This window comes from Centroberyx affinis, unplaced genomic scaffold (assembly GCF_046629955.1).
Source record: "Centroberyx affinis isolate AG114_WGS23_722 - 3 ecotype Tasmania unplaced genomic scaffold, CSIRO-AGI_Caff_v1 ptg000483l_1, whole genome shotgun sequence".
Lineage (NCBI taxonomy): Eukaryota > Metazoa > Chordata > Actinopteri > Beryciformes > Berycidae > Centroberyx > Centroberyx affinis.
Genome location: NW_027279140.1, coordinates 412,998 through 426,463, shown reverse-complemented (window position 1 = coordinate 426,463; position 13,466 = coordinate 412,998). Strand labels below are relative to the sequence as shown.

The following is a 13,466-nucleotide window of genomic DNA, read 5'->3' as shown; positions in this document are numbered from 1 at the left end:
GGTGGACAGCTCTCCATTCAGGCGCAGGGAAGGCGGTATGTCAACACTTACCGAAGCAAGTATAGTAGAGATATAAGGGCTTAACGCATGCAGAAAATAAACAAGAATAAATGCTGTCAGGCAGGATTCTATTATTGAGTATCATTTATTGCCTTCCTGGGGTATGGCCAGCCAAGTAAATAAATATGAGCTATGCCTGGAAAGAGGGATAAAGCGAAGAGACCGTATTTGCAAAGGATGTAAGTAGCAGCTCCTGTTCTCACCTGGCAGGTCAGAGAAGAGTAGGATGCACTCGTTGAAGCCATTAGCCAAGAGACGGTCCCTCAGCTGCTGCAGGATGGCCACGCCGATACAAAAGGGGAAAGAGGAGTTACCCAGCAGCAGCGTGTCCCACAGGTGGAAGATCTTGTGCAGTGGAAACACATCTGTATGGCGGGTACAGAAATAAACACAACAAAGAGAAGATTTTGCAAAATCACTGAATCCGTGGAGGAATACACAATAGGATCTGACATGTGGGACAATGGCACACAACATGCACACAGTGAGGAACGGGGAGCCAGTTTGCATATAATGAGCATGATTTGCATGTGCATAGCACATTTACTTAACATGGCTCTATGTCTTTAAAATGGGGAGCTCACTGAGCAGAACTGTGCATTGGCAAGATAGCCTGCAGGGATATTTGAGGTGGGGGACGCAGCTGGGAAAGTGTTTTTTGGGTGGGTGTTGTTATGGAAAAAAGACATAGGAGGAACATCAGGGGGCTGAGGATCTTTGGATCAGAGAACCTAATGCACTGCACAGGTTATTTCAAGCCAAATAAAACCACATCCTCTATGATGTTTCCCACTTCAACTTCCCAGTTATTATTTCAATCGTATATTTTAAGTATTCTAAATGTAATGTTTCCTCCCAGTTGAGATTTATGCATGAAATCTATTATCCACCTGTTTATGTTATCCCAGGTTGTGTTGAGGTGGATGCTAGGCAGTAGACCTGTGTGGGCAGAGTGTGACTGTGGTGAGACTGAGAGAAAGAGGGGTGGGGGTGGGGGGGTCTTCAACACATTAGCAGTCAGCAGCCGACTGGTGCATGTGAGTGACAGGCAGTGTGTTTGTGTGTGCGTGTGTGAATGTGCGCCTGTGCCTGTGTCTGCGTGTGTGTGAATGGAAGATGACCCTCCAACCCTATCTCATATTGGATTGGGGACATTAGCAGTCAGAGGGGCACACCTCCTGAATGCTGGACTCACACACTGCCTCAGGGGGAGGATAGGGGGTAAAAGGGTCACACCTCACACTCTCCACCCCAGGAGTAGTGTGTGTGTGTGTGTGTGTGTGTGTGTGTGTGTGTGGTGTGTGTGTGTGTGTATGTGTGTATGTGTGTGGGTGTGTGTAACTGAAGAATGGCAAATATCCCACTACAAAACCCAGGCTTCTAGATAAATCAATGAATGGAATGTGCACTGATCAATTTGGCTACAATTAATGTAAATGATAGGTTATCTTTCTGGTTTTTAGGAGTCTGCAGACTTGCAACAGTTCTCATGCATCTTCATGAATGTTATATTAAGACAGTAAAAGGTTATTCAAACAGTTGTGCTACACGATGGGGCTGTGAGACTAAACTCTCAGAGGAAGGAACAACTTATAATTGCATATAATTTAATATATTTGTAACACTGATCCATGGCCCCTGTTAATATCCTCATATGTCAGAGCACCAACTGTGCTCTGTGGGAAGGTTAAAGCGTAATGCTGCCACCAACTGTCAAACTGCATACTGATAACCAGGCAAAATAAAAACCCTATACAGCTGATACAGCACAGTAGCTGAAGGGACTCACTTGAGAAGTTAATTGGAATCAACAACTATATTTAAACTTGGTATTTTTAAATTCACTCAAAACGACTAGAAAACATATGCATATGTGAATACATGTGCAGGTGAAAATCTGAAGTAGCGTGGTTGAGTCCTTCCCCTTCAGGACAAGAATTAATTAGCAGCCGGAATAAAGGTCGCAAAAAAAAAAAAAGGCTCTTTGTCCATACTGGAGCCACTGACCTTTTCAGCCTCCTCTGTTATGATTCTCTAATTGAAGCTGACTCAATATACCCTTTGAGATTTGTGGATTATGCTCAGTGCCACATCATATCCACATCATGCATACAAAGAATAGCTACTTACGTGTAAACATAGTCAGGAACCAGGGGATAGCATAAAGCTGCGTGGGGGGAGGAAAAGGGAAATGAGAAATAAGTATGTGATAATGTTATATTGCTACATATGTTGGTATCAAATGTCGAGTTGAGATAAAAACAAAATTGTTAAGGGCTCAGAAATGAATTACTTTCTCACTCTCGAGGCCTGTCTCTGAGCACAGGAGCACACTTTGATGGCTACAAGTTTCTATAGCCTCTGAGGAAGAGAAACGGCAATAAAGAGCAAACTGCTGAGTTTGGTTATTAGTCAGCGGGGAGAAAGCTAACAATGAAATCTCATTACACCAATCACTTCATCCCTCCTTCCTTTTCCTCCAACCTCCCTCTTTCACTCTCTCCATTCCATACTCCCCGGGGAGGAAATGCATGAAATTGAAATTAAAGCGTGCCAACACAGACTCACAAAAACACACACACACACACACACTCGCACAGACACACACTCTCCACCATTAACCACCTGTTCTAACACCTGCCATTCGCTGGCCAGTCTCACTGGGGCTCTCTCATATTCAGCAGCGAGGGAGTGGAGCAGGGTGTGGAGCTTATTTCGGCTAGTTAATTGGTAGCTAATCGCGGGGGAGCTGGTGAGCGTTCAGCGGACCTCTTCTGTGCCCAGGAGTGATGAGCAGGGGAGAGCCACTGCACTCCAAGCCTCAGCCTCAATTTGAACAAGTCTGCAGTAGGAGCGCGGGTCCAGCCAGATTGGATTAGTGCAGGTGTAAATGGCAGACCCAGGAGAGGAGATGTGGCCAAATTGAAAATGGCCTGAATTAAACCACAGGCTACGTGCAACCTGACTCGCTGCCTATGGCTTAACTCATTACCAAAGCAGAACCCTTGCACACCAGAAAATATGAAAAGATTACTCATGGTTTGTGTTTATTTGAACAAGATTTGTCTGTATTGCATTAGCTATGTTTTTGTATGCATATATGGGAAATCAAATCCAGTTTGTACTGTAGTGCCTTAGTGTGACATTCAGTCTTTTCAGGCCGAGGGATTTACCACTTCAGTAAAACAACAATTCAGCGTCCTCTGAACTTCATAAAGGAAATATTTACCGTTTGTAAAGTCTAATTGCTGGATTGACATCAAACATGAAAGCTGTATCAACAAAGCTTGTTCCAATATCATCCCAGCCTAACAATGAAAACAGGCATATACAGTCCCCTTTGAAAGGCAAGTTAACGCTGGTATAAAAGTGTCAAGTAAACATCATAACAACACGCTTTTCTTTGAAGAGCCTCCGCTGAACAACAGAGGAACAATTTCATCAAAGAATCACAATAAGACATCTGTTCAAGGTAATGCTTAGTTTAAAAAAAAAAGAAATCACACTGCAGATATAGGCAGAAACATTTTAACAACGCCTACAGGTAATGTTCATGCAAATAGAACATCTGACAAGAAGGCCTAAGTATCTCCTCTAACTTTCTTTCTTCCCACACACTTTTAAACATGACAGACAACCAACAAGCGCAGTTTGGTGCCTCAGTTGTACGGATTTACAAAAGGGGGGCTGCATCATCAGAAACTCCAGCTGTGTCTGAAAGGAAGAGGTTTAAATCCCTGACTCCTCCGTGATAAAGACCACACTCTCGGGTAGATAATGTCCCAGAGGCTGGTCCACCGAGGTGACACACATTCATCAGCCCGCTAACTCACACCCTAGAGAGACAGTGGAGGCTTTAACCTTGCCATTGTCTGATCAGAGATGTAGAGAGGGAAGGGAAGGGCGGGAAGAGGTGGTACGGAGTAAGAGAAATAAGGCAAGCCCGGTGGAGGACAATCATTAAGGCTGCCTAGCAGACATTAGACGCTGTATAAATCATCAGCAGTGGACTATAGGGAGAACTTGGCCCTGGCTCAAAATTCTGGAGAGGAGGATGGGGAACAAAAAATCTCAATGACAACGAGAGCTATACATGGTGATCCACGGATCGTCATTTGCTTTGCCCCTGGCGCTGAGCCAGAGTCCAGAGTCATCTCTTACTAGCTTTGACTTTCCATCACGGGTAAACTTGCAAAAGGAGAAAAATGCTGTTATCCTAATATGTCCTCCCCTGCTGTCTATTGTCAGTCTGTCAGGACGCTGGCGCTCTTGGTTACTTACGTCCGGGATGAAGCCAATCTCATTTAGATGGTTGCTTAGCTCTGGGTCATGGAAGGCAATCATTTGGGAGAAGACAGTCAAGTACTCTGGCAAAAAAAGGGAGAGGGATTCATGCATAAATTTACCTGGAAACCCGTTAGTAGTAAATTTATATGCTGAGATTTGATAGTCTTAAGACACTTTTTGTGTGCCATTTTCTTCCCCAAAACAATAAAAGTACGGGAATATGCTAAAAAAGTGAAGGGATTATGACTTTAAATGAAACTTAAAGCATAGGTCATGAACCAGACAGAAACCCATAACATTGCAAGTAGACTGCTGATTCACTGAGCTGGGAAAGTAACATCTTTACAACTATGTCAAATGGAAAGTCAGACAAAGTGAAACTGTGCTACAGCCATTCCTCAGTCTGTATTCCAACATAAGTCAACAGAAGAACTCTGACCAGACAGATAAACATTAGCCAGCTCTCGGGGGCATCTAGCAGTGGAAAGAAATGATAATAGCCACATTCCCCATAGAGTTCAAGAGGTGTACGGTGTCGCAGTTTATCACTCAAGTAGAAATCGCTTCTGACATTTCTCTGCGGGCTTTTGCAGTTTCATTTGTTTCCCTATCTCTAAATGATGTGGCTCAGCTGCAAACTCCATTAAGACAGATTGAAATTAGGTTTCACAGCTCAGGAACAATACGGAGCCAAAATTTAATCAACATTGAGCTGACAGCCTGTTGCTCTTTGCTAGTGGATGTTAATTTGTTTTTGAACTTTGCCAAAAGCTGACCATGTTTAATACTGATTGCTTAACTTGCAATGGCAGTTAACTACATTAGCTCAACTCACAGACAACACTGTATAGCTATAGTGGCATCATGTATGATATGAGAATGTAGTGAAGTGTGTAATTGACATTCCGTACAGGAGAAATAAAACACGTGTAAGCAAAATAAAGCTTTAGTGGTGCATAACACAGCAGCAGCAGAGTGCATTTTTCTGGTTAGTGTAGTGAGCAGTTAGACATCATGTGCTGTGTCTAATAACACTCACCTTGGATGACATGAGAGTTGTCCTTCAGGAAAAAGTTGTACAGGTATTTGGGGATGAAGGCAGACATGCAGGCATATGCCAATGCTGTGAAGAGGATGGCATAAGGAGGGAAGGAAGACAAAAAGAAACAAGGAAAAAGTATGTTAGCAGTGACAGTAGCATGGTATTTCAGAATTCACTCTTTCAGATGGAAATGCCTTACCTTCATTGTTGAAATTCAAGTAAAGGAATGGGGCACAAAGTGAATCCAAACCTGAAAGGAAGAACTCAAAACAGTCAATAATATACTGAATTTACTATAGGGTCACATCATTTTATCTCAATACAAGGGTGGGAGTTTAAAAGGTATGACATGACCGCCATCTAGCGTCCAGTCATGTATAGTACATCATCCTAAGGAGTAGAGTGAGACAGAGGAGAGAGAAAAAACAAAGACGAGACATAAAGAGAGACAGAAGAAAGAGAAAGAGGGAGAAACAAAGCGAGCGAGCGAGAGAGCAAGCGAGTGAGTGAGACTGACCCTGCCAATAGACCAAGTCAGGATGGGAGACCACCCAGGCTTTCAGCACACGTCTGAACTTGATGTGGCCCTGAGGAGACGACAGCAGCTCATCGTACTGGTGGCAGCGCGGGATGTCCACCTCAATCTGGTAACATGCAATGAGCAACATGTTAACGCTATGAACTGACTCCATACACTACCATGTAGTTTTAAACATTACATCGAAGAGATTAGGTACCTGTCTGTCCGTTGGTATAGGAGTGTCCTTGTCTATGCTGTCGTACTTGGCTTGAATGTCTCCCTAGGCAAAAAGAAGAGATAATGTTCACATGAACAATGCGCAAACAGCACCTTTGCTAGTCCCAGTTTCTCTCTTACCTCAACGCCGAGCAGTGCAGCCCAGGCCAGTCCGCGAATGAGAGGGGGGATGTCCACTCTGGCCTCTTTCCACACCAGGTTCTTCTTGTAAGGATAGGCCTGAGGACCAAAAGTCAAACAGCTGCAGTAGTATGTCGTCCAGATTTAATACAGCTATAACTCATTAAAATACAGCTCTGGAAAACATTAAGAGACCACCCCATATTTTTTGAAAATCTGAATTTTTCTATGGCAGTGGTTCCCAAACCTCTCTTCGAGGCACCCCAGCTATTCCCGGTTGTTTGAATTCTTGCACTAGAAGTGGGAGAGAGTCGGCCAGAAAGAATGTGAGAGGCTGGCGGAGAGCATGCCAAGACGAATGAAAGCTGGGATAAAGCATCGGGGTTACTCCAACAAATATTGACTGTTGAACCATTCCTAAGTGAAGACATTGTTATTTTTAGGATTTACTTACCGATATGAACTTGTTTAGTTTACATTATTCAATGTACAGTATGATGAGATTGTGTATTTTTTTTTGTATTTTTTATTCTTGGCAGAAAATGATAAGTGGTGAACAGTTATCATTTTTCTGCAAACAAATGTTCTGAATGAGATTATTTTTGTTTGAAATTACAATCAAATGTGGCCATTAGTTCATAAAAGAATATCAAATTACATTTTGGTCTCTTAATTTTTTTCAGACCTGTAATTACTAGAGTTACTTTAGTTGAGGGACACAGACAGAGAATAAGTTCAGAGTTGAAACAATCAGCGGGCTCTGACACTTTCAGGCACTTTGTCTTTAATTGGAAAACAGAGTTCTTGAACCTGCCAGGACAGAGGAGAGTGTGCTCATGTTTGCGTGTTTGGTGCGCGCCTTGTGCTCTGCGAATGAGTATCCTTTTGTGTGTGTATTAATGTGTGTGCATGAGTGTGTGCGTGTGTGTTCATTTGGATGGAGCCCAGACCTTGAGGAGCCTGTCAAAGAGGATGATCCGGATGAGTTGGTACTCTGTGTCCCTCTCGCGGATGATGAGTGGCAGCGTGACGGTGGCCGACAGCTCATTGCTGCTGTTGGACTGGGGCAGACTCGACTGCCTGAGTGGAAGGAGAGGCGAAGAGAATACGACTTTACTCAGGCCCAAATAAATGACGAGGTGACGTGAAAAATAGCGACAGGGGGAGGAGAGGAGGACAGCAGCAGGCGTAAGATAGATAGATTCCTTACTCGTCCTCCAGCAGAGGGTAATAGGCTTCTCCTGCCACATCCTTCAGCCTCTGAAAAGGCAGAGAGCAGTTATTTTCATAAATTAACACTCAAGCATTTGAAGAAAAGAATACAGGCAAAGTGTTCTGTGAGACTGTGTTGTGCATGACTGTTTAATTGTCTCTTGTCTTACATTTCTGAGCTGGCAGAGAGACAGCGTCACTGTAGTGTCATCCAGCAAGAAACTCCGATCCCGGCCCTGACCAAATGACTCCCCATCCTCCAGGAGAAAACTATAGAAGAGATAGGAGACATGTTACCAAGTCTGAATATTATCTAGTTTATAGTGTGTGTGTGCATGGGTGTGTGTGTGATGTACTTGGGTAGTGTGCAGACTGGAGGTTTGGACTGGATGATCTCCTTGTTGGTCAGCTCCTTCTCCAGGTCTCCGCCTGCCAGACACCACAGATGGTAAACCTCGTCTATGGCCCGCTCCGACAGGTAGTCTTCATCGTCATCTACCAGCACACACACAAAAAATACCACTTCCAAAAGTCGCATATGCAATTCATCTGGCCTAGGACAGTTAAACAAATGTTGTAAATGTGAACAAATCTCTTCCAAAGCTAGAAAGCACAGAAGAATACGTCTAATTTGTGCTGTCATCAAGATGTACAGCCTGGAGCTATTTCATTACAAATGAAGAGGAGACTGAATTTTTGTTTGAACTTGAATACAAGATTGTGTGATTGTGTGTCACTTTAATCCAATAATAATCTCCCTGAAGTGGAAAATTTACCTGGATCCACAGAAGATTTCCCTGGGGCCTATATTCTATTTATTCCTATTTATTCTCGAGTGGGCTTGACATATGTTTCACAGATTTTAGGTCGGGACAAGCTATAACATCTGTCATTTCTGGCAAGAGGAGATAGTAGCAAATGTACACTAATACAAATAAGGCTGCAGAAAACAGGATCTGATATGTTCTGGAATTCAGAGTAATTATTTTTCAGTCTAGGTGTCTGGTATCTCTATGCAGCACAGAGAAAAAGAGGCACACAGAGCAGGATACATGTACCTTCAAGTTAATGGAAAAGATGATCCACTGGATTAGAGACAACAAATGTCACTGATTCAAACTTCTTATATGTTACAACAGATTCTAACAGGAGATGATAAATAGATCTCTGGAAACAATCAGTATTGATGCGGGCACGCTTAATTGAAGTTAATTTCAGGTTATTAATTCAGCATTAAGAATTTGTATTTGTGAAGTCACATCAAGTGGAGGAAGTGTCAACGGGAGGCAGGTTTGACCAGTGTGTGTGTGTGTGTGTGTAGATGCGGCAGACCTTTGCAAAGGTCACTGATGTCCTCTGGGAGCTCCAGATGCGCACAGCGCAGCGAAGAGGAGAAGAGGCTAACAGGCTTCTGGAAGGGAGTGTAGAGGCAGGAGACCCCACTAAACACCGGGTCCCCCAGCAGCTCTGCAGGGGTCGGCCTGCAGGGAGACACAGACACAGTCATCTAACAGAATCAGTAATCACATCCCACTCATTTTCATCACTAGTCTGATTTGCCCTATTTGCACTCTAACACAATATCTAATCAAACACAATCACAAACACAGAGACCTTTAACTGAAGTCTTTAAAAGCTGTGTATTCTGAAAATGTAAGCTTTAGTGAAGTCAAACTTTTATTTTTTACCAACAACAAAGAATATCTTTTCTTTCAGTGTCCAGCGTCTGTTTATTTTGGTATCATATTACCAGTTGGCTTCAGCATGCTGGAATCTTGTTTTCCATACATGCTGCGAATATTTCATGACCTTCTTCTAGTATATGTGCGTGACCAAAGTGTCTTGGAAAGTAAATAGCAAATGTCCTCCAACAGGATATGATTTCCAACCGAGACTGTATTTACCTTTTGGATGGAAGAAAGGTCAAGCATTTCCGTAATAACGCTAGAACATTCTCAGGCAGCTCCTGTAAAGCACAGGGACGATTTTATTAGTTACGCACACTGGGCTTTCAAAAATCCCACAGAAGTGAAGTGAAAAAGATCAAACAAATGTTTACACAGAATTGCTAGTCCTACTACATGTGGACTGCGAATGAAACCATTTAAACAAACACTAAAGAACAACATAAGTCTGTGTAATCCTAACTTACTGGACAATGTTGAATTTCTGCTTATGATCATTTCCTGAGATTGGTAAATGATGCAGAAAATGCTGACAAATAACAGACCCTTTAGCTTTTAGGGAAACCCAACTACTGGGCCAAATGTAATCACATCTGAATACAATCATAACGTGAATTTCACGATGTCAAGTCTACCTTGATGGCATCCAGGCAGCCATGCTCCTCCGCAAGGACAGTGACAATGTCATCCATGCAACCTGAGAATGACCAAATCACAGAATGAGCCTAATTGAAATAAAGAGCACAATGTTCAGCACTTAAGGTAATTACAACCTTTCCACTTACCCAAGGTTAGGATGAATTTCAGTCGCTCACTTATATCAATATTCTGCAGCAATCGTCTGCCCTGTAAGAACAGCTTCACAGCATTAGATTTAAAGGTGGAAATGAATCCTTAAACACAAATTCAAGCAAAACCGCACCAGCCTCAAAAACATCATCTAAAATGTCAAATATTTTTAAAGGATTTCTTACAGCACACATTTCAAACAGCAGAACCCCAAGAGACCAGACATCAGTCTTGGGCCCTGAGGGCAGAGGAGCTTCATCGTGGGACGGGTCGCTGGGGTGGAAGGAGCCTTGGGCGATCACCTCAGGAGCAAGGTATGATGGGTACCTGTGGTCACAATCGCACAGCAGAGTGGCACATTATGTAGCCAGCCTCTATAAGACATTTATTAGGATACCCAGTGCTCTCCATTTAATTAAACCGAGCCCCATGGTGTGAAAGTGAATGAAAGGCTCAGCGTAGTGCACTGTAGCTACAGATCCTAACAACAGAAAATTCATTTTGTAGTTTTCCATCCATCAGTAAGCAAGCTTTACTGAGTTTCTGACATCTCCTCTCCATATTATGTCCCACGGGAGGAATTGATATATGACATTCAGCAGACTACACAATTACTCTATCTTAATGTTGGTATTGTTCACATTTCTGTCATGAAGTGATGTATGCAGGGCACAATGGTTCTTATCAGCAATCTGCATAAGAGTTTGACAGATGCGTTTATTAAATTTTCCAGCCAGATGTTTTATTAAAAAGCATGAATATGCGCATGCAGCACGCACACACATGCTCGCACACGCCACCGATCCTCTTTTCAATCTGCAAAAGGATATTACACAGGGAGACTTCGCAGAGCACAAAGGCCTTTGGATTAGGATAAAAGTCCCGCGATCTGTTACAGTACTTCAACCAGGAAGCTACTTTGATACCCCTAACCTGGTTTCTATGAAACAGGATGGACCATTATGCATCAATCTTATCGTCAGTCGCCTATTTTATCAAAGATTTGACTAACAGCAAACAGATACAAGTGAATCTTTGACCCAGCAGCTGAAGAGTTCCAGAGGAGCATTGATGGACATTTCTCTGTGATGAATGAGGAGAAAATGACTTACCCAATGGGAAAATCCACATCAGCCCCATGATCAGTCATGTGATAGAGGCCAAACTTTGCCAGCTTGACATTCCCCTACAAAAAGAAAAAATATATATATATTCAATTTTAGAGTGCATTTGGCTGATTCTTTCATTTTTTTTCATTGGATAGACATCCAGTCAAGAAAAAGTAAAGACATAAAGCAGCTCCACCTGCTAATGAAAAGAGGCAGCAGTACCTTGCAGTCCATGAGGACGTTGTGTGCGCCGAGGGCTCTGTGCACCATCCCATGCTTGTTCATGAAGTCTAGACCTTCAAGGACCTCATAGGCTATCTGCAGCACCTTCTCTGGGCTAACACACACACACACACACACACACACACACACACACACACACACACACACACACACACATTACATTACTCACTTCTGGGAGTGAAGTTGTTGGATAAGTTGCGAATGGGTCAAAGTAAAGATATATAGATTTTCCAACACCAAAACATCTTAAAGTATAAGCTATTAGTTTGCTCTGTAAATACATAATGTAAGTATAAAAAACTCCAACAGTGTTGTTATTATGCAAGTCAGCCAGCAGATGGCAATGCATAGTGTTTCCCACTATATATCAATAATACAGCGTTTGCACAGTAACTTCAGTTCCAAAAGACAAGGTCAAAACAAGTCAAAGAAGTCAAACAAGTCAAAACATTGCGTTCATCACATTATTGTTTCTAAATTTCTAAAGAGGGATTATGATGATAATCTCACCTGGCTGTTTTTCCCTGTTTTTGGAAATCACTTAAACCGCTCTCATAGTGTTCAGCAACAACAACCAGCCGTTCTGTAGAGGAGTGGGAAGAGGAAACGAAAGATAAAGATATGAAAATGAGGTAGTAAACATTTATTGGATATTAGATATTTATTGTATTGGTAGATGAGCTCAATGATATAAATAAATGCTTTATTTACTCAGTTTGAAGTTTGCCAGCAAATAGCCAGCTCACATAACTTAGACGTTTAGATCATTTAGGAGACCATTTAGCAGTTAATATGTAACTACAAAGATTTAAAGGCTTATGTAAGCCAGACCATGAACTAATAAAACAACAGGGTGAAACGGGATGAAATAAGACAGCTGTCACCAGCTGAGGAAGTCAATAAATAGTGATGTATATGGAGAAAAGAAAAGTGCTTTGGCTAAAATCACTCACTTGTTGTATAAAACATTGTTGTCCCCTAAAATGTTGAGTGATTCCTTAAGTAAAAGGCAAAAGCCAGGCAAGTTGCCTGATAAGCTTAGTGAGAGTACACATGCTCAAGCACAGAATATCAAAACAGTTATGAGAATTGAGGATTTGACACACGATGTGATACTGGACCCCCTTATGAGAGCTAGACAGAGAGCCGTACCGTGTTTCCCTCTGGAGATGTCCACATACTGGCAAAGTCTGGGGTGAGTGATGGTCTTGAGGATCTGGAAGCGTCCCAGGATTTTGATGGAGTTGGGGGTGAGGGGGAGGCCATTGCTCCCACAGACGTCGTGCGGGAGAGCTGAGGCGAAGAAGGTGAAAGCCCCCAGCTGGGCGTCCTTGAGGGGCCGCATCCTGCCTCTGGCTCACAGCACTGCTCTTGGACAACAGAGTGAGCAATGTAATATGAATCTGAAGTAAACAAGTTGTCTGATAATGTGTTTTCAATTCTGGTTGTGTATATGTGTGTGGGGTGGTGGTGGTAGTGTTGGAATAATAAATCATACAAACAGCATATGTCCAATTCTAAAAACAAACAAGGTGTTCAATGTTTGCCAAGGGATAAAAATAACCAAAAACTCGACTGCTTTAGCGTTAACATCTGCCATAGTTAAGGCTTGTAAGTGTATCTGCAATATTACTGGGAACGGAAATTCTTCTATATTAGAGCAGGCAATAGCTTAAACAGTCTTTGTAATGATACGTATATAAAGCCATACGTGTGATTACTGTTGTTGAAAGAGGAAGTTGGGTTACCATAGGGGTATGGAGTAACGTTGGGAAACAGAATGATACAGTTTGAGTCTGCAGTGATACTGCATCAACAGAAAAAACCGGAAACCTGAAACCGGAAACCTGTAATGCTATATGCACTACCTTCAGAAAAAGTGTCTACTCACGCTTAGTGAAAAGAGTATATACTCATGTCGACAGGTTGAACTTGACGTTATTTTGATATTATTTTCAAAATGAATGCTATTGCAGCCTCCGGGATGTGCTCGGAACAGCTGAGTGAGCGTGACCAATGACGTTGTTTTTGTGCGACAAACTAAGCAGTGTACCAAGGAGGTTCTACGAAAAGCTTTGTAACAGGTTGCGGGGACTCAAATGAATAAACTTCTGATTTTAACTTTTCCTGAACAATTCTTTTTGGTGGATTTGGTGGTTTCG

General features: G+C 42.4%; 1 protein-coding gene across 1 annotated transcript; it reads right to left on the bottom strand.

Annotated features, from left to right (window-relative positions):
- Positions 1-263: 263 nt before the first annotated feature.
- tbck (TBC1 domain containing kinase) lies at positions 264-13,445 on the bottom strand (the record flags this gene model as incomplete). The annotated part of the gene is made up of 22 exons (XM_071517264.1): positions 13,196-13,445; positions 12,457-12,669; positions 11,815-11,887; positions 11,284-11,398; positions 11,065-11,138; positions 10,138-10,279; positions 9,949-10,009; positions 9,799-9,860; positions 9,383-9,444; positions 8,811-8,959; positions 7,835-7,973; positions 7,649-7,748; positions 7,477-7,526; positions 7,217-7,346; positions 6,267-6,365; positions 6,127-6,189; positions 5,907-6,033; positions 5,589-5,639; positions 5,387-5,470; positions 4,342-4,427; positions 2,191-2,227; positions 264-425 (listed from the first exon to the last, which is right to left on the bottom strand). Coding segments are annotated over exons 2-22 (2,059 nt in total), but the record flags the coding sequence as incomplete, so codon positions are not given.
- Positions 13,446-13,466: the final 21 nt, after the last annotated feature.